The following is a 20,560-nucleotide window of genomic DNA, read 5'->3' on the forward strand; positions in this document are numbered from 1 at the left end:
CACACACACACGCATGCACGTGGACGGGAAGGGAAGGGAGAGGGAGAGAGAATCTCATGCAGACAGTTTAGAGAACGCACGTATGCGCACATACACACATGCATGCCGTGGACGGGAAGGGAAGGGAGAGGGAGAGAGAGAATCTCATGCAGACAGTTTAGAGAGAGAGAACGCATGTATGTGCACACACACATGCATGCACGTGGATGGGAAGGGCAGGGAGAGGGAGAGAGAGAATCTTATGCAGACAATTTAGAGAGAGAGAACGCACGTATGCGCACACACATGCATGCACGTGGATGGGAAGGGCAGGGAGAGGGAGAGAGAGAATCTCATGCAGAGAGAGAGAGAGAACGCATGTATGCTCACACACACATGCATGCACGTGGATGGGAAGGGCAGGGAGAGGGAGAGAGAGAATCTTATGCAGACAATTTAGAGAGAGAGAACGCACGTATGCGCACACACATGCATGCACGTGGATGGGAAGGGCAGGGAGAGGGAGAGAGAGAATCTCATGCAGAGAGAGAGAGAACGCATGTATGCTCACACACACATGCATGCACGTGGACGGGAAGGGCAGGGAGAGGGAGAGAGAGAATCTCATGCAGACAGTTTAGAGAGAGAGAACGCACGTATGCACGCGCACACACGCATGCACGTGGATGGGGAGGGCAGGGAGAGAGAGAGAGAATCTCAAGCAGACACCGTGCTGAGCAGGTAGCCCAATGCGGGGCTCGATCCCACAGCCCTGAGATCATGACTGGTCAGAGTCAGACGCTCAACATTACTGAGCCACCTGGCACCCCCACCATCTTGACCATTTTTAAGCATATAGTTAGTAGCGTTAGGTACATTCACACTGTTGTGCAGCCATCTCCACCATCCATCTCTAGAACTTTCTCATCGCTCCAAACTGAAACTCTGTCCCCATTAAACACTAACTCCCCCCTGCCCCGCCCCCAGTCCCTGGCGCCCACCAGTCTACTTCTTGTCTCTCAGAGTGTGACTCCTCTAGGGACCTCATAGAAGTGGAATCACAGTACCTGTCCTGTGGTGTCTGGCTTATTTCATTCAGCATAATGTCCTCAGGGTTCATCCCTGTTGTAGTCTGGGTCAGAATCTCTTGTTTTTTGAGGCTGAAGAATATTCCATTGTGTGGATGCACCACATTTTGGTTATCCATTCTGTCAACAGATGCTTGTGAGGGTTTCTTAGTGCTCCTGTGGCTCCAGCTTGTGGGCAGAGCAGGTAGTGAGGGGTCTGCCCCCCTGGGTCCAGTCACTGTGGGTTTTATTTCTGGAGGAGGGCAGACTGCCCCTGCCCAGACCCGCCTCACCGATGGCCCCTTGGACACACCGCCCGCATTTCGTATTTCACAGTAGCCATAGCTGCTACTTTGCATTCTAAGTCCCGTCCAGACCTCTCTGTTCACTAGGAGCTTTTATAATTTATTTTTTTACTCTGAGAGGATTTCCTGTTCTTAAAGTTGATTTTGATAATTGGTTGCTTAAGTCTTTGGTTTATTTTTGTATTTGGTTCTTGAGCTCTTTTAGTTCTGTAGGTTGACATTCAGATTTAGTTGTTTATCTTAAAGAACGAAAACCCATTCACACTTGCATCTTTCTAGTCCTAGTGAGCTCCTAGGAGGGAGGTAGGGGCGATCTTTGTCTCCCAGACAGCCCCTGTGGTGGAGAGCGAGGCCCATGGCCAGGTCCTGTCTCCTCACTGACCTTGGCCGCCAAATTCGTAGTTGCCAGGGAGCTGTTTCCTTCAGGGCAGATGTTCACTCTGGAACTGCTATAAGACGTCCTGTGCTTTTAGGCAAGGCCAGTGGCAGGTCCTTGCCTGTTTTCATTCAGCTTTGGGTCAGAGCTCATTTTAGACTCTCCCACAGGCACCCTTTTTTTACTCACTCAGGCTATTCCTTTCCAACTAGGTGGAAGAAAAGGCAAAATTTGACGGAATTTTTGAAAGCCTCTTACCCATCAATGGTTTGCTCTCTGGAGACAAAGTCAAGCCAGTCCTCATGAACTCAAAGCTGCCTCTTGATGTCCTGGGCCGGGTAAGTGGTTCTCTCACATCCTGAACTGCTGCTGACTTCCGTCTGCCCCAAGCTTGCTCCCCACGCACACGTATGAGGCTTTACACACGGCCATGCACCATCAGGGGCTTTGTAAGAGCCGATGTACATGGAGAACTTGCTACAGTCAAGTTGGCTTAGGGCCTCATGGATGTGGCTCACAGATGCTCCCCAGCCTGTGGGAAGATGCTGGTGTGGGCCCATTGCACGCCTGGGGAGGCAGCTTCAGAAGTGAGCTTGCTGCCCGGGGCCCAAAGATGGGCAGAGGTGAGATTTGAACCCAGACCTGGGATGTCCCCTACTCCGTGTGCTTCTGGGGAGCAGTATGGGAGTGTATGTCTAGAACTCTTTTCTTCTTTTCTTTTTTTTTTTTTTTAAGATTTATTTATTTTAGAGAGAGAGCGTGAGTGGGGGGGGCAAAGAGACGGGGGGAGAGAGAATCTCAAGCAGACTCTGCACCAAGCGTGGAGCCCAACACGGGGCTCAATCAGACCTGAGCTGACACCAAGAGTCAGATGCTCAACTGACTGTACCACGCAGGTGCCCTCTTTTCTTTTTTTAATTACTTTTCTTCTGCCTATGAGCTTAAGGTAAAGGTACTTTAAATTCTGCTGCAAGTTTAGAAAAAATTTTATGCATTCTCTTTAAAAAAAGGCCCTTAGTTTTGTTCCTATTAAATACAAGTTTTTTAGATGCAGCTTTTTATTCCAGACTGTCTTCCCTCCAATGAGGTTTGCATCATGGCCCTGTGTGTTTGCTCTGTGCACAAAGCCCAGTTCCACAAGGCTGTCCATACTGAGTTCCCTGCTACGCACTGAGAAGGGATGGATGTTGTCATCTGTCTGGACTGGATCACAGAGAGGTGGCAGGCACAGGCCCAGAGCAGGGGACTGAGCATAGTCCCTGCTGCTCCAGGCGACACCTGTGGGTCTAGCTCATGACATTTGGTAGAACCTTTGGGAAAGGTACAAATTCTTGTCCTTTGGATTCACCTAATAATGTTTCTGTTTGATTATGACTTTTGTGGACACTGGCCCATTTGATAGGATCCAGGTAGAGCCTATCTTAATACAATATTTTGAAAGAAGGCCACTAAGAAAGGGGAATCTCTCAAATCCCTTTGTTCCCTTTTGGCTGTGGCCTGGTGTAGGCGGAGCTCTGTGTTGGGGACTAAGCATCTTTACAAGGCATGAGTTTTAATTGCAGCCTGCACATTACGTGCATTTGTCAGTCCTTGCAGAATACCTGACAACTGGATGTAATCCTGTTGTAGAGCCAGATCACGAACAAGACAGATAGACTGACAGAGGTGGAGTGTGCTTCATGAGAAAGGGAACTGTGGCTGGGAAGGGTGCATTGTGCAGATCTTCTGCCAGGCTCCAGGTCTTGTGGCACACGGGTCACTTCTCATCTGCTTTTCTGCACGTGCCAGGCTTATGTGCACCCATTCAAGCATGTGCACATGCATCCACATCCTTGCACCCATCCACCTGTGTGTGCGTGCATCCATATCCATGCACTTATCCATACCTCCGCACACATGCATCCATATCCATGCGTCTGTCCACCTGTGCGCGCGTGCATCTGTATCCATGCACCCATCCTCCTGTGCCTGTGTGCATCCGAATCCATGCACCCATCCGTATCTTCGCACACGTGCCTTCATAGGCACGCACCCATCCATCTGTGCACCCGTCCGTCCATGCATGTGTGCTTCCATATCCGTGCACCCATCCATCTGTGCACCTGTCTGTCCGTGATGCACCAGTGCACTCGTGCATCTGTGCCTCTCTGCTTCTGTTCATTCATCTGTGCTTCCATGCACCAACCATCCATTCAGTCATTCAGGAAGGTTGGAGTCTGCTTGGGGCCAGGCCTTTTGCTGAGCACCGGGAAGATGGGGATGAGATTAGATGTAGTCCAGGAGAGCAAATAAGTAACAGTTAAGATCATAATATCTCTTTATCGAGGGCTTCCTACATGCCAAGCCCCGTTACAGCACTTTGCGTGAATGAGGTCCTTCAGGACTTGAAACGACCTTGTTATGGATGGCGTCCCTTCCATTTTCTAGATGAGGAAAAGGGGGACTTCGGAGTGGCCAATAAGCCTCTCGGTCTCACGGAGAGGAGAATGAAGCCCTAGGTGGTCCCCAGAGCCCTCACTCTTCCTGGTGACCCCCTGCTGCCCATTGCCTCCCTGATATTGTGGTTCTGCCCGGTGAGGACAGTGGCAGACGGGAGGTGCCTGACCCGCCAGAGCAGAGGGGTACAGGGCAGGCAGGGAAGGCTTCCTAGAGTAGGCACTTCTGGATTGTGTCCTCAAGAGAGAAGAAATGGGGGGCTGACGATGGGATGGGAAGGCCAGGCGCATGACAGCATGAGGAGAGGCGTGCTGGGGAGGGCTGGTATTCTTACCAGGCACTTCCTCCCCCAGGGATGTTGAGCAGTGTCTGGAGACAGTTCTGGTTGTCCTGCCTGGGTCGGGTGTTGTTGGCATCAGGTGGGTGGAGGCCGGGGACGCTGCTCAACATCACTTGGGCCCAGGTCAGCTCCACCACAGAGAGTGATACAGTCCCAAATGTCAGTGGTGCTGAGGTAGAGAGGCCCTGGGCGGGGAGAGGCGTGGAGCCAGGAAGTCTTGTTCTAGTCCTAGTTCCCCGAGCAAGTGCCATGTCTTTGAAAAAGTTACTCTTCGTGAACCTCTGCTTCCTAAATTGAACCTGGTGGCATAAAGCACTCAGCCTGATACAGAATGCCTCCAAAATGTCATCTCTCTGCTTGAAGGGACTGTGAACACTTTGGGCTCCCTAGAGAGCAAGGTGGAGTCCCTGGAAGCTGGGCTCTGGTGCAGGGACCTGTGTAGGGCACAGGGGGCTTCATGTGCCAGTCTAGGGGACAGTCTCAGAGTGTATTCTAGAACAGTCCCCATGGTAGCCCTGGGGAAAGGATTAGAGACAAAGAGGCCAGCTGGAGGCTCTGGCCTCTGTGGAGTATTGGAGAGGCCCAAGTCAAGGACAGCAGCAGGGCTGGGGAGGAGGACCTGCCCATGAGAAATATCCCTGGGCTGATGTCACTCATGATTGACTGAGAGGGGACCAGCACGTGAAGCACCATGTTTGGACGCTATGGTATCTGCTTAGCTCTGGGCACTGGCGCTGTGCGCAGCGTTGTCCGAGTCGGGCAGGCCTGCTGGTTCGGGGTGGGGCTGACTTGGGTCAGGAAGCTAGTGCTTTGATTGTACTTGAGAAAATCTGGCACCTGGCCTTTGACCCAGAATAGGAACCTATACCTGTCTGCCTCATCTTCAGGGTGCCAAGTGGGCCAAGCATACTTGGTGGCACCTGCCTCACCATCCACCAATGGTGAAGGCACGCCCACAGCCCTGCACAGCGTGAATGGTGGTGGGGGGCTTGTGTTCGGAGCAACACCTGTGCCAAAACCAAAGCATCTTTTCTAAGAATTCCTGGTAAGACGGTAAAGAGAAAACCAAGGTGGACGTGTTTATAATTATGATCATTTGTTAGAGAAAGTGAACATAGTATAACAAAAAGGATCTTGGAATTGACGATACTTCATCAGCTAGTGGTTTTTCAGAGAACCCACCGACTGCTTCTCAAATGCATTTTGATTGCCTTGTCTTTTTTTTTTTAAAGATTTTATTTATTTATTTGACAGAGAAAGACACAGCGAGAGAGGGAACACAAACGGGGTGGGAGAGGGAGAAGTAGACTCCCCGCCGAGCAGGGAGCCCAATGCGGGACTCGATCCCGGGACTCCAGGATCATGACCTGAGCTGAAGGCAGTCGCTTAACTGACTGAGCCACCCAGGCGCCCTTGATTGCCTTGTCTTAACCCTGCTAATCACCGAGCACTCAGAATCTGAGCTCTGGCAGGCATGCTTCCTTCCCCAGTAAGCCTTGCTCTCTTTCCCTTGCAGGTCTGGGACCTCAGTGACATTGACAAGGATGGGCACCTGGACAGAGATGAGTTTGCTGTGGTAGGCCCCTGCTGTGACTCTCGTTTTCCACTCTGCTGAGGAAGGAAATGTTTCTCGAGTCGTGTTTTTTTTTCCTCTGATTTTTAAGGAGTGTTTATTTTGATGTACTTTGGATTTAAAGAAAAGTGACAGTAATACAGAGAATTCTTCTGAATACCCTTGAGTCACATTCCCCAGTGATATTATTTTACCACATTGCTTTATCCTCCTCCTCTCTCCCTCTCACGCCATATGCATGTAAGTATACACACACCTGAAATTTTCCTTTGAGCCATTTTGGAGTCAGTTGCGGACACCATACCTTTTTGTCCCAGAACACTTCAGTGTGTATTTCCTAAAACCAGGGAATTCTCTTACATACCCAGTGTCCAATTCAAAATCAGGAAATTAACATTGACAGTGTCGGATTTATCATACTATTTTGTGTCTTATCGTATAGCTTCTGTGTTAATATGTTGTTATGTATCACCTAAGGATATTATTCAGACCTTGCCAGTTGTCCCCAGACATCCTTTGCAGCAAAGAAGTTCCAGCCTCCTGTGTTAGATTCCGCAGCAGCGTCTCTTTCATGTCCTCTAATCTGGAGCAAGAGCTCCGTTTGTCTCTGTGTCTCATGGGTATTTTGAAGAGCGCAGGCCAGCAGTTGTAGAGGGTCCCTCAGCTTGGGGATATCGGCTGATTCCTCATGATGATCCAGGTCGTGCACTTGCATGAGGCAGGACCCCACCGAGCTGATGCTTGTTTTTCTTGGGCTCCATGCCGTCGACAGGACCTGTGGTATCTTACCCCACATTGTTGACACAGTGTCAACCTTGATTGCAGTTGGTAGAGCCTGTGGGTTTCTCTGCAGAGTTACTGTCTTCCTGTGTGCTCAGTCTCTTGTGGGAGACACACGGAGGTTGGACCACCCCATTCCTCTTCCACCTCTCACCTGCTAGTTCTCGTGCCCTCCCAGGAGTCTCACCTGATTGAGTAACGATTATGGTGGTTGCCAGACGAGTCTCTAATTCTGGCACTTCTTGCACATTTTCTAGTTAGCCTTCTACTATAGGAGTTTGTATCACAGTGGACTCAGGGCTGCATCCTTTGTTCCACGGTTTATAATCTTTTAGTGGCGTGATTTATTTTGCCCATTTGGAGCTCCTCCCTGCGGGCTCCTTTGTCCTTTGGTCACATCACATCATTGTCTGAGCACTTGCTTCCTTTTGGCTTGGGGGGCTGCTCCTGGCTCCTCCTGTGTATTTCCTGCCCCGGCCCTAGTTCTCCAGGGAGCCCCGGTTCCATGTAGTGGCGAATGGTGTTAGAAACCAGGATGTGGGCTCTGGGGTGCTCAGTGCCCCTGGGGTGCCACTGCTTTCAGGACCTCTTAGTAGACAGAGCTGGAAGTAGGTGTGTATAGACGGGCCCAGCAGGTGCCCCAAGGCACCACCATCTGCTTTCAGGTCTGCTTATGTCTGAGCCCTGGCCCTCCCGCCCTCTAATACTTCTAATGGCCCTGGTATTTCTGTGTGTTGATCAGGGCTCTCCCGTCCTATAGGCTGCTTTCCCATGAAGCTGCGCCCTCCACACCCCTGTAGCTCCCCACCTTCCTCTTCAGCTGCCCAGTGGCCGGGCTCATGTCCTCGCAAGCCAGCCCTCCTCACCCTGGGCCTGTGTCATTCTGTCTCTCCTCTCATTCCTCCCTTCCCTCCACCTCACATCTTTGACCTTTCCCATTCATGGGATTTATTCACTCACCTTGTTCCCTTAAATCTCAAACAAAGTAGAACAAAGTAGCTTCTTGTAGTTAAGGGCAGTGTTTTGGTTTTTTTTTTTGAGATTTATTTATTTATTAGAGCACAAGCAAGTGAGCACGAGCAGCGCTGGGAGCAGAGGGGGAGGGAGAGAGAATTTCAAGCCGACTCCGCGCTGAGCTTGGAGTCTAACACAGGGCACGATCTCATGACCCCAAGAGCACAACCTGAGCCAAAATCAGGTGCTTAACCGACTGAGCCATCCCAGCCACCCCATTATTATTTTTTTTATTGTGGTAAAATATATAGAACATAAAATTTACCGTCATAGTCATTTTCAAGTGTGTGGTTCAGGGGCATTAATATTTTCACGTGGCTGTGCAGCTGCCACCACCTCCCATCTCCAGGACCCTTCATCCGGCAAAACTGGAACTCTGTCCCCATTGAACACTAGCTTTGCTGTCCCTCAGGCCCTCGTTATTTAGTTTTTATATTTTCTCTGACCGCACTGGACTTGAAGTATTTGGATCGTTGAACTGCTCTTGGGGTGATTTCCCAGGCATGGGATGGCTGGCCCACAGTGAACCCGGGCACATGCCCCTCTCTTCACGGCCTCAGGAGCCCTGAGTTTCCATTCTTGTTTTGTTTTTATCATTTCCTATCATTTCAGCTGAAATTTATATTGTTCTGTAAATGGGTCTTATGATTGTGTCATTTAGGTTTCTTTTCGTCACTCTCTGGGTTTAACATTCTGTAGCGTTAAGTGATGGTAAATTTTACCTGTGTTAGTGATCTGGTCTGTATTCAAATAGCAACTTAAGGAATATTTTTAAGTGGGAAGGGTTATAATTTTGGTTTGATTTTGTTACCTTTTTTTTGAGGCGGGGGACGGGGGAGAGGGAGAGAGAGACTCTTAAGCAGGCTCCACGCCCAGCATGGACATGACCTGAGCCAAAATCAAGAGTCAGAGGCTTAACCGACTGAGCCACCCAGGGACCCCTGGTTTTGTTACACTTTAAAACAGACTTAAATCTTTGTATTAGACAAAGTTTCTTTTCTCTGCCCGCCTGAAACAGGAAGTACATACAGTGCCCGTGGTGTGTCTTTAGACTTCCAAATTCCACTACTTGGGGACTCGTCAGCCCTGGAGTTGTGTGGTGAAGGGACACGTGTGGAGTCGGGCATGATTGAATTCCTTTTGGGCTCATGTTGATCTTATGTGATTAAACACATCTTGGAAAAATGATGCATTGGAAGAGAACGCATCAGGGAAGGTTTATCTTTTACTCTGTACAGCTTGGAAGGGACCTCAAAAAGAGCAGTCACATCGCTGCAGTCCTGGAAAGAGCTGCCCTTTCCCCGCCCACGGCCTGCGTCTGGCCACCTGAACGTAATCCTCTTTCACACTCCCAGGCGATGCACTTGGTGTACCGAGCCCTCGAGAAGGAGCCTGTGCCCTCTGTCCTGCCTCCATCCCTCATCCCACCTTCCAAGAGGAAGAAGACCGTGTTCCCAGGCGCTGTGCCCGTCCTGCCTGCCAGCCCCCCACCGAAAGACAGCCTCCGCTCCACGCCTTCCCACGGCAGCGTCAGCAGCCTGAACAGCACGGGGAGCTTGTCCCCCAAGCACAGCATCAAGCAAACACAGGTACGGTGCCCTCTGCAAGCGGCCGCTTCTAGAGCTGCCGTCTGCACGGGTAGAGTTCCAGCCGGATGGTCCTTGGGAGCAAGTAATTCGGGACCCCAGAAAGGTAACATTGGTGATTGCGGTTTTTATTTTTTATTATTTATTTATTCATTTTTAAAGTGTTTTTTAAAAGATTTTTTTTATTTATCAGACAGAGAGAGCACACACAAGCAGGGGGAGCAGCAGAGGGAGAGGGAGAAGCAGGCTTCCCGCCGAGCAGGGAGCCTGACGTGGGGCTCGATCCCAGGACCTTGGGACCATGACCTGAGCCAAAGGCAGATGCTTAACTGACTAAGCCACCGAGGCGCCCCATGATTATGTTTTTTAAAACAATATTTATGGTCGGTATCTTACTCTGTTTAAGTGTAATGGAATACCATAGACTGGGTGATTGTGACAAACATTTATTTCTCACAGAAAATCTGGAGGCTGGGAAGTCCAAGATCCAGGCACTGGCAGATTGGGTGTCTGATGAGAGCCTGATTCCGGGTTCACAGATGGTTTTCTCACTGTGCCCTCACGTGGTGCAAAGGATGAGGGAGCTCTCTGGGGTCCTTTCCATGAGGGCAGTGATCTCATTCATGGAACTCCACCCTCATGACCTAATCACTCCCCAAGGCCCACTTCCCAATACCATCACATTGGGGTTAGGTTTTAACATAAGAGTTCTGGGGTGGGGTGGGCACAAACATCGAGTCCATAGCTACAGGGATTCTGAGTTAGTTTCTCATTCATTTGCACACAAATATCACCCTTCCTCAGACACACTCCGGTTGCTCCCACCTCTGGGCTCTCTTCGGGCTCTCTTCTCTCGTTTCTGTCCCTCCTGCCTCAGGAAGCGCCTTTGCTGGGCAGGTGCATTCCCAGATCATACCCCAGCACTTTGCTTCGTTAGGCCTCTGCTCACATGGGGCACCTTAGCAGGGGGCTCGGGCGTGACCACAGCCAGTGTGCCCTGGGCTCTGTCCACCCTGCATTCTAGATTTCCCAGGCCTGGCCTGTTATGTAGTTATGTGTCATCTGTCTCTTTCACATCCCCCCCGCTTAGCTTCATGAGAGCAGAGTTAGTTCTTGGTTATCATCTCAGTGTTAGAGCAATCTCAGGTACTCTGATGCTCAGTAAACATGTTGAGTGTCACGTGAGCAAGCGAGGCATTCATCTCTTGTTAGGAAGACGGTGTGGGGGCTCTGACTCCCAGCGGGCAGCATCTTATGTATCAAAAAGACATTTCTTGGAGCAGCTGGGTGGCTCAGTCGGTTAAGCGTCTGCCTTAGGCTCGGGTCTTGATCCAGGGTCCTGGGGTCGAGCCCTGCCTTGGGCTCCCTGCTTGGTGGGGAGCCTGCTTCTCCTTCTCCCTCTGCTGTTCCCCTTGCTTATGCTCTCTCTTGCAATCTCTGTCAAAGAAATAAATAAAATCTTAAAAAAAAAAAAAACCAGAAAGACATCTCTTGTTCTGGCAAATGTAGCACACCATGAAGGGCTCTTTTATAAAAAGGCACCTTTGAGATGATCTCAGACACGCAAGAATGTGACATCCTGCGTTCCATCCTGAGTCATGCTTTGCGTCCTGCCTCATTTTTGGTTTCAGAGGGAAAGCAGTGCAGGTGACATGAAAAGGGCCAGCCAGCACTGCCATGCAGGTTCAGATATGAACCATAAGAGTAGAAATGGGAAACCATCTTGCATTGGTCTCGGCCTGTCAGTAAGTGGCACTGTCGGCTAGGGATGCCTGTGGCGCTCACTTGGGGCCCCCATAACTTGGGGCGAGACCCCGCCGACACTTCCCCGACCCCGGAGCAGATGTCTTTGTGGCTCTTGTTAGAATTTGCAAAATGCATCTTGGCAACAACCGTCAGGAAAATTTGAAAAACTAAGATTGATGACTCACAGGTCCTACAGAGTGTGCGTCACCCCCAGGGCCACCAGAGCAAGGCCAGGGCTAGAGAGAGAGCAAGCTTGGGCATGGGGCTCTGCCTTTTTGGGGTCGATGATGGGGGCCTCTGGTTTCTTGGGTTCACTCTTTACTGGTGAATTTAAAACATAAGAGTGGGAATGAAAGCATGGGAAGGGAAAAGTGGGGTCACTCAGGCGGCCAACTATCTAGGTCACCCTGGCTTTCCCAGGGGACCGCATGGGCCACCTGGCTCTTTCCCTCATCATGTGGCTGGCAATGTGTTCATCTGAGATGGATGTTTTTGAAATGAGTGCCTCAGCAATCAAAAGCTTAATGACAGGCACTTAAATTACAATCAAAAAATGAATTGTCAGGCACTTAATGCTCCAGAAATACATGATCAGGTGGTGAATCTCTTGCATGTGACATATTTGTAAAGTTAAGCATTCTGCTTGGTGTTGGTGGGGAGGGGGCAGGGGCGGCTCATTTTCCAGGAGCTTGCTGCACCATAGAGCAAGGGTCCTCTGAGAGAGGGTCGAGGCGGTTTGGTCAGGGGGGCCAACAGAGCCCCCCATCACTGCCCTAGCCATGTGGAGAGGCACAGGTAATCGGGCTTCCCCTCCAGTTGGTGGGTATCTGTTAATAAGCCCAGCGTCCAGATGGCGCAGTCTGGGCATCTTCACCAGCTCAGCAGCCCACCAGCCGTGCCTGCACTTCCTGGGGATGCCGCAGTGACCGTGGGACTGGCCTCTGCCCTCCTTAGGGAGATAGACAATAAACATTTCAGTAAACTAAGGAAGGTCAGATACTATGAGAAGCAGAACCGGGCCTGGCCTGGAAGTTTTGGGCCGAGGAGAGGGGTGTGCTCCTGCAGATGGCGTCAGCTGGAAGGTCACTAAGGAGGTGTGAGCTGACACCTGAATGACAGAAAGCCATCAGAGGACTAGCTTGTGCCAAGGCTATCAAGTGGGAACCTCTAGAAACAGGAAGAAGGGTGGGATGGAGTCAGAGAGGGGGCCAAGGCTGGTAACTTAGACCTGCACGAGCTCTTCCCCAAGACAGCCAGCACCTGTGTCTGCAAAATTCTTTCTGAGAGTTCTTACTAAGTACTGTAGGTTAGGTTAGTGGTGACAGCTTTTACTGACACGGAAGCAAGTGGGGCCAAGGTTGTTGGCAGTGCAGGTTGACCAGCTTTGTAAACCCTGTCCATGGTGATCTGGTGGCTCTCCCCAGACCCTGGGAGCGTGCTGCTGGTTGCAACTAGACCTGTTTTACCAGGGACCTCTATCTGGGTGGGAGTGGGAAGACGAGGGTGCGTTCCTTTCCCCAAGGATGGGGGCAGCTGGTGGTCACAGACATGAGAGCGAGCAGTTCTGGGGACCCACAGTCACCATGCCGTCCCCTCCACCACTTCTCTTACCACCAGCCTAGGGCCGCTAGGTCCTGTCTTCACAGCCAGCTGTGGGGCACAGCCCCTTCCAGCCACCAGGGTCTATTGTTATTTAGTGGGGGCCTGTGGCTGCTAAGCCAGCCTTAAACCCAGCCCTTTCTGGGGACCCAGCTCCAAGGAGAAGGCTGTTCCCTGTTGGATTTGTAGCCAAGTTAGATTCGGAGTGTTGCTGTCGACATACTCTGACACCCCAGAAATCAGGCAGCAAGCTCATTTTGTGTGCACATTGAATGTTAGGATTTTTGTCATCCCAGAGTTGTAATCTCTTGGGACTTGTGGAGCACAGAAACCGTTTTCTCCCTCAGCTTAGCTTGTCTGATCTGCTGTTACTTCCTCCTCGGGTTTCTTGGCATCTGAGCTTTAGCTTACCCCAGCCACTGGACGTAAAGACAGCAGGCCTCTTCTTTGTTAGAGATCCTTTACGTGCGTCTTTATGTCTACTCTGAGGTGGCTCACAAAATTCACATAACAGGGCAGGTAAAGTGCAGGTCTCTCTCGTTATCTAAATTCCTGCTGCCTGAGCCCTTGCTCTTTGAATTCGGTCCTGAGCCCTTGCTCTTTGAATTCGGTCCACAGGTTCTGATAAATCCTTGCTGGACTAACTCATTCTCCCTATCCAGAATCCTGGAACTGAAATGATCTGGGTAACATGGTGTCCCTTGCTTCCCCCCCTTACGTTCTGGATTCCCAGTGCTCACGTCAGGATCATGCTGGATTTGGATAGCGAGGGAGACCTGTTCAGAAAGAGCGGATGAGGAAAAACGTCTCTAGAAGGGGCAGAGGCGCCGTGGAACTTGGTTCAATGAGTATGCCAAAGGTCAGAGGTGACATGTCCAGAAATTAGCAGCTGAAGGGGCCTCCGATGTCCCTGAAATAGGAGGTACATGGGCCCTGGTGGACCCCTCTTATGTAGACCTGAGCAGGCAACGGGAGGGGTCACACATGCAGCAGGTGGCCAAGCCCTGTCGCTGCCGAAATGGCACTACCCGGGGCTCGCAGATACTCTTCACTGCATCTGCCGGGGCAGTGCCCTCGAGGGTGGTGGGATCCTTACAGGTGACAGCATGCTCATCTGGGGCCTGGGCTCCCCCGCCAGCACCAGAGGGCCCTGGGTGCCTGTCCATCCAGCAGACACCATTTTCACATCCACCTCATTCAGTCCCTGTCAGTGTCTGCTGTGCGCTGACACCTCATGGGGACGCTGCTGTGTCACGGGGAATGGAGTCAGGGTCGAAGGATGGAGTACAGAATCCCGAGCCGTGGCACGAGAACTCCTGTGGCAGCTGCAGAGAAGTGTTTGCAGGCAGAATACGAGAGGACCAGGAAGGCTGGCGTCAGAGTGGGGCTGGTTGGTGCTCAGGAGACCGTCCTTCTAACGTGGGCTGTCAGGAGGGTCTTGCCTGGCACATTTGGACCCCCTCCTGGAAGGAGAATTCATTGGCTTCCCTTCAAGCCCCTTCAGACCTGCTGGGTCTTTCCCCCCCTCTAAATACAAGGAAGAGGGGGTGCTGCGATGGGGTGGGAGAGGCTGACTGAGTGGGGTCTGCTGCTGTCAGCCTCAGTTTCCCCACTTACAGAATGGGGCTCCTGTGTGCCCTCTGGGTTCTTGGAGTCGTGCTACCCACATGCGTGGAGAAGCGCCTTAATAACTTCTCTCATCAGGAGCGCGTGGAAGCGCTTTAATAGCACCTGTTTATGGTGATGAGAAGCTAGAGACCAACCATTTTGAAACCCATTTCAGCCAACCGTGAGCTGGGTGGTGCCGGTTGCGGATAAGATGCGATTTGACGAGATATTCCTGAAGACCGACCTGGACCTGGATGGCTATGTGAGCGGCCAGGAGGTGAAGGAGATCTTCATGCACTCGGGCCTCACCCAGAACCTTCTAGCACACATATGGTAAGGACGGGTAGCTGGACATCGACTCGTCCTGGCCTTCTGTATGGAGGTCATGGCTGTGGGCGGCTCTGAGGGGCCCCGAGGAAGTGAGGCTTGTGGTGAAGGAGGGGCAGGTGTCCATCAGGGCATGGCGGTCAGGGGCGTCTCTCCAGCCCTGCAGCAGGCCTCCTGCCGGGGTGGACGGGAGCTTGAGTGGGGTAGGAGTGCGAAGGCCCTTCTGTATCCTGGGCACGGCAGCTCACTCTCCACCCGTTTAGTCCCTCTCACAGCTCTGGGGCAATTTGCTTGAGTGACTGGGGCGAGTTCTTGCAGGTGGTTATGCTGGTTGTAGCGGGACGCCCAGCCTTTGCCACAGCCAGTCGCGGTGCGGACGCTTGGCCCTGCCCCTGTGAGGGGAGGGTGCGGTATGTCTCCAGCAGCTCGGGTAGAGCCGCCCTGGGCAGTGGGGGCTGCGGCCACCTCCCCTAGGAGGCCTGTGAAGGTCAGTGACTCGACTCGGCTCCCATCAGGAGGGTGAGCAGTCAACGAGACTCTGGTCCGCACCTCAGGGCCGGTCAGGGAGCCGGCCTCACCCCTACTTTCCTTCAGGGTGGATCAGAGCAGTCTTCACAGCGCAGGGATGGCTTCTTTTGCAGCTGACCAGTGGTGAAGGTCACTTCCTAACTTTGTCCTCAGGGCTTAGGGGGCTTCACTTGGGAGTCACAAAGAGAGAATTTCCATATAATTCTGGAGAGGTGAACCCTTCCAAAGAAGAGCAGTGAAATTTAGCACGTTACTGAGTAGCTTGGGGAAATAACTGTCCTTGGTAATAATTCATAGATGTCCACTCTGTGAGGGGAAGCCTCAACCTGAGAAAACAGGCTGTCTCTTCAGGTGTGTGTGACACCCAGTCAGTCACCAAACAGCTGGGGGAGACCAGCTGCTTCTGACAGGTCAGGGACAGTCATTCTCCGCCCCTTCAGCTCCAGTGCCCCCTTTATCACCTTGAAGTGGGATGTGCGTGTGATTCAAAGGTGGCGATGCCGCGCCCCGATCAAAGCACAGGGACAGTACCTCAACCTGCAAGTGGTGCAGCGACAGGGAAGTGACAATGAAATCACCAGTATGCTTGGATTAAAGAAGGAACGCAGAAAGCGTTGCGTATAAGGGAAAAGGCAGGATGAGCATGCTCTAGAAGAGTAACGACGGTCTGGGTTTATCTGCAGGTGGCCGGGGAAGCGGGGAGGGGAATCCCTGAAGCGCAGATAACACGCCCAGAGGGCTGGCTGGGAGCAGCTGCGGCCGGAGGGCTCGGGGGCATAGCCCTGGAGCCAGAATGCCGTGCTGCCACGGGTCGGGGCTGGCCAAGCACCCCGCATGCGGGCCTCGGAGGCCACGCTCCTTCAGAGACGGGGAGCAGGAGAGGGCCCAAGAGATGAGGCCTCGGGCCCAGGAGCAGCTGTGGACTGGGTGTGCAGCAGGACCGGCCCTGGCAGGCAGAATCAGCACACCTCGCCCTCAGACTGCAACAAGAATGAAGATGTTTTTAGATCAGCCTTTATCAGCAACATTCGGTGGGGTCTTTATGTACCCCCCCCAACGCCCCGTGGCCCCGTTCGTTGGCTCTTTGGGCCCGAGTCTGTTCACCATTGTCGGCTCTCCTCTGCTCCGTGTTAGAGGGTAGTGTCATTGCTCTGCAGTCACTACGCGCAGTGGGAAGCGAGGCCACCTGTTGAGTGGCCGGGGTGAGACATTTTGCAGATGTGGAGGCCTTGTCCCACTGCGTGAGGCTTTCCTTCCCGTAAGGGCCAGCTCCTTGGTTACTGGGCTGGTCGCAGAGCTTCTCCCCCAGGCTTTGCGGGAGCTCCATGTGCCGCTGGCTTACGCGCTGCCTTGCCCGCCTGCCAGGCTGCCAGAAGGCCACGGGAGCAGGGACACTTCAGCTGTGAGGCACTGCCCTGTGCAGCATGGTCAGGCGTGGCTTTCCGGGCCCCATTGCCTCAGGCCGACAACCCAGAATGCTGCTGCTGTCACCCCCGTTGAAAGCCAGCAGCTCAGGCTGCTCAGATAACCCGGGCTGCACGGGCTGGCCAGAGACCCGAGGGGGCACACTCGGGCCCCGCTTCATGTCCACCAGAACGGCTGCTCTGTACTGGACCATCGCGGTCCCCCGCGCCAACGCCGTGAAGAGCCGGTGCCATTTCTGGTAGTTGCTGCTGAGGTCTTCCCAAAGGCCCGCCACCTCGGCCTGTGGGGTGGGGTTTGGTGGTTCTCCAGCCAGTCTTTGGGCAGGGTGCTTGGGTGGGGGGTGTCGGGACTGCTGTCCGGGAACGGGATGTTCAGTAGAAAAGGAGTTGCCGCTGTGCCCCATTGTTTGTATTGTCGCTGGTCATTTCTTTAAAGGATGGGTTCTGTGATTTGTACTTAGCATGCAGGGCTGAATTCTTGCTTCTTCGATGTGTAATTAGCATCTGCACATTTTTCCCAGGGCCCTGGCTGATACGAGGCAAACAGGGAAGTTAAGTAAAGACCAGTTTGCATTAGCTATGTACTTCATTCAGCAGAAGGTCAGTAAAGGCATCGACCCCCCTCAAGTCCTGTCACCGGACATGGTCCCGCCCTCAGAGAGAGGCACTCCTATCCCGGTGAGTACTGCTGACCACACCTGTCTTGTGCGTGGGTTCCCGCAGCCTGCCACCAGGTGGCGGCAGTGGCCCGCATGAGCAGGCCAGTGCCCTGCTGTCCTTACCTACCTTAATCTGGCCCCAGCCCTCACCAGGGGCCCAAGGGTGGGTCTAGGGGGTGTGTCTGGGCCACTGGGATAGTTTTCCAGGCACGGTGCTGGCCCTTTTGTTACTGTGAATTGGAGATACCATGACTATATTCCTCATACTAGGACCTACTAGTACCTGCTGGGCCTTGAGGTCAGCTTGTCAAATTTTTTTTAAGATTTTATTTTTAACTAATCTCTACATCCAGTGTGGGACTTGAACTCACAACCCCGAGATCCAGAGTCACATACTCCACCAATTGAGCCAGCCAAGTGCCCCTCAGTTTGTCAGTTTGTTTTTTTTTTAAGGGAGGGGAGGGGCAGAGGGAGAGGGAGAAAGAGAATCTTAAGCAGGCTCCGTGCCCAGCGTGGAGCCCGACGTTGAGCTCAATCTCACAACCCCAAGATCATGACCTGAGCCAAAATCAAGTCAGATGCTTAACCGACTGAGCCTCCCAGGGGCCCCTCAGCTTGACAGTTCTTAATTCTGTATTTGAATTTGGTTCCAGGACGGTTCAAGTTCTCTTGGATCAGGGGAATTTACTGGTGTGAAAGAACTTGATGATATCAGTCAAGAGATCGCCCAGTTACAAAGGTGTGTTAAAGCTCATTCCCCTGAGAATCTGAATCTTACACCAGCCCCTATCCCAGCTTATTACCACAAGTACCGGAGACTTGTGAGACATGCGGCAAGTTGACCATCACAAGTCCGTACATCAGAAGTGAAGGGCTGCACATTTCCCTGAGTTCCTGAATTGACTTAATGAGCTCGAGTGATGACGTCCGCAGTAGTCAGTGGGGACTGTAGGGTCTTGGGCAGGTTGTTGCTAGGCAGCCCCAGGCCCTGCCCCCTGACCTCAGGAAGGCCTTGCTCTCCCTCAGCACATAAAACGGCTGAGTCTCAGGTGGCAAGTTAATGGCTTAGGACTGACGGCTGAGAGAGGCTTTGTGTACAGGTCTCTGGCTCCTGTCTGTGCCTTCTGCCTCAGTTTCCCCACCCATAAACAAGGGCTTTGGATGGGGTGTCTGCACTCTTAGAATCCGGCAGAAAGAACATACATTTCCTGTATGTCCCTGGGATCCTCTTCAAAGCAGCCACCTCTCACCTGTTAATTTTGGGGGAGGACACTGAGCAGAAGGGCCGAGAAAGCTCTTTGCCGAGAAACTACACCATGGCTGTAGGCATGCTATCACTCATCTGTGCTTTCCTGAAATCTTTTTCAATGCCCAGAGAGAAGTACTCCCTGGAGCAAGACATTAGAGAAAAGGAAGAGGCAATCAGACAGAAAAGCAACGAAGTACAGGTAAGCACAGTGCTCACCCTGGGCAGATGAGCTGTGCCCTGCGCAGCGCCAGCTGCGCCTGTCATTGGGGGTGGGGTGAAGGAAAGCTAGCCCTGCCCTTCCTGGAAGCACAGGCTTCTGGGGGGCTTCCAGGTGAGGCTTTTAAGTTTCGTGTAACCATAGACCGGGGTTTTTTTCTTGCTTTTTTTTTCAGTTGAGCTCTATAATTCACATCACATAAAATTTGCTCCTTTAGAGCATACAATTCAGTGGTTTTTAGCATATTCAGTATGTTCTTTAGCTATCTCCTCCATCTAGTTCCAGAACATTTTCATCACCCCAAAAAGAAACCCCATGACCATTAGCCCTCACCACCCCCCATTGCCTCTCCCCCAGCCCCTGGCAACTACTAATCTGCTTTCTGTCTCTATGGCTATGCCTGTTCTGGACGTTAGATGTGAGACCTTTTGTGTCTGGCTTTTTCCACTCACGTCTCAGTGTTTGAGGTTCAGTCAGTGGCTGCTAACCTGTCCTCAGGATAGTCCTGCTTCCTGGAGTGTCTCCTAGCAGGTGGTGGTGATGCAGAGACTGGGAGTCTGACTGCTCGGCTCGAACCCAGTTCTCCTTAGCTGTGTGACCTTGGGCAAGTTACTTAACATCTCTGGGTCTTGTATGACATCAGTAAGGACTGTTCTGCTTTCCTGAGTTGTGGGGCTGGAGAATGGGGTCTGGCATATATGCTCAGCACTCACTCAGGGCCCTCCCTGCTCTCCTCATCATTTGAGCAGAGGGGAGTCTGCACCAGGGCAAAGCAGTCAGCCCCGGGCAGCTGCACCGGTGAAGGCACGTGGGTTCCCACGATGTCTTGGGTCTGAGGTGGCTGTGGCACCCTGAGAGTGAGTGCTAGAAGTGCCGCTGGGACTGGTGGTCTCTGCTTGAGGACTTTGAGTGTTCTGAGCTCAGAGCTGGGCGGGGGAGAGGAGCACGGCCAAGTGGTCAGGACTCCAGCTCCACCAGGCCTCACCTGAGTGACCCGGACCAGTGGCTCGGCCTCCTAGCTTCCATCTCCCCAGGGGGCACCGAGGGTCTGTGAGTGGGCTGCTCACAGAGCCAAGAGCAGCCATATGTGCCGCGACAGTGGCCGGTTCTTTCTGGGCCACCTCTGAGGGTGTGGACCTGAGCCAGGGCAAGTAAGTAGCATCGGGCTCTCAAGGTGCTGGGCGGCCCTCCCCTGCGCCACCCACAAGGGGACTGGCGGATTCTGAGAGACTAGGAGGATGGCACGTCCCGCCGATCTGTGGGAAGGGCCATCTGCCGTGGCTGTGGTCTGCAGGTGAGGTGGGGTGGATGTGCCCTCGCTGCTTCAGGACACTCACCAGTTCACGCCGTGCAGTGTCCAGACCCTTCTTTCCTTTCCTGGCTTCTCACTCTCCGTGCGTGTTAGCAGTGAGGACTGGGCTGTAGATGGTCTCCTGGAATGTTTCGGGATGGAAAGCAGGGACTGGCCTGCCTCTGACAGGAAGGGCTTTTTTGCTCAAATGAGCTGCTTCAGCTATAAGACCACCTTGCAGGCGAAGTCACTGTATTTCTCTGAAAGCCCCCACAGTACTTTCCTCCTGTCATTTTATTCTCTCTCAGGCCTCTGATTTCCACCCATGTCCTAGAGTTGATCCCTCAGACACAGAGCCCACTCCCACCCCTCTATCCGCTGCATCCCCTCAGCCTCCATCCTTTTAATCCTGTGGTGTGGTGGAGCTGGCCTCCTCGTCCCTCATGCCTGGGCTGG

General features: G+C 52.6%; 1 protein-coding gene across 12 annotated transcripts in view; it reads left to right on the forward strand.

Moving 5' to 3' along the window:
• Window positions 1-20,560, forward strand: part of EPS15L1 (epidermal growth factor receptor pathway substrate 15 like 1) — a 95,744-nt gene that overhangs the window by 28,847 nt on the left and 46,337 nt on the right. For 11 of the 12 annotated variants that reach the window (XM_045862775.3, XM_045862776.3, XM_045862780.3 and 8 more), the window contains 7 exons: window positions 1,940-2,065; window positions 6,020-6,079; window positions 9,226-9,459; window positions 14,585-14,742; window positions 17,210-17,366; window positions 18,001-18,086; window positions 18,723-18,795. In XM_045862775.3, the coding sequence (XP_045718731.2) occupies window positions 1,940-2,065; window positions 6,020-6,079; window positions 9,226-9,459; window positions 14,585-14,742; window positions 17,210-17,366; window positions 18,001-18,086; window positions 18,723-18,795 (894 nt within the window). Of the gene's footprint in view, window positions 1-1,939; window positions 2,066-6,019; window positions 6,080-6,122; window positions 6,317-9,225; window positions 9,460-14,584; window positions 14,743-17,209; window positions 17,367-18,000; window positions 18,087-18,722; window positions 18,796-20,560 lie in introns of those variants that run through there. The other variant, XM_045862785.3, reaches the window with a different exon arrangement.

Source organism: Mirounga angustirostris, unplaced genomic scaffold (genome assembly GCF_029215605.1).
Source record: "Mirounga angustirostris isolate CCGP_5_RB_7025 unplaced genomic scaffold, mMirAng1.0.hap1 SCAF_1, whole genome shotgun sequence".
NCBI classification, from domain to species: Eukaryota; Metazoa; Chordata; class Mammalia; order Carnivora; family Phocidae; genus Mirounga; species Mirounga angustirostris.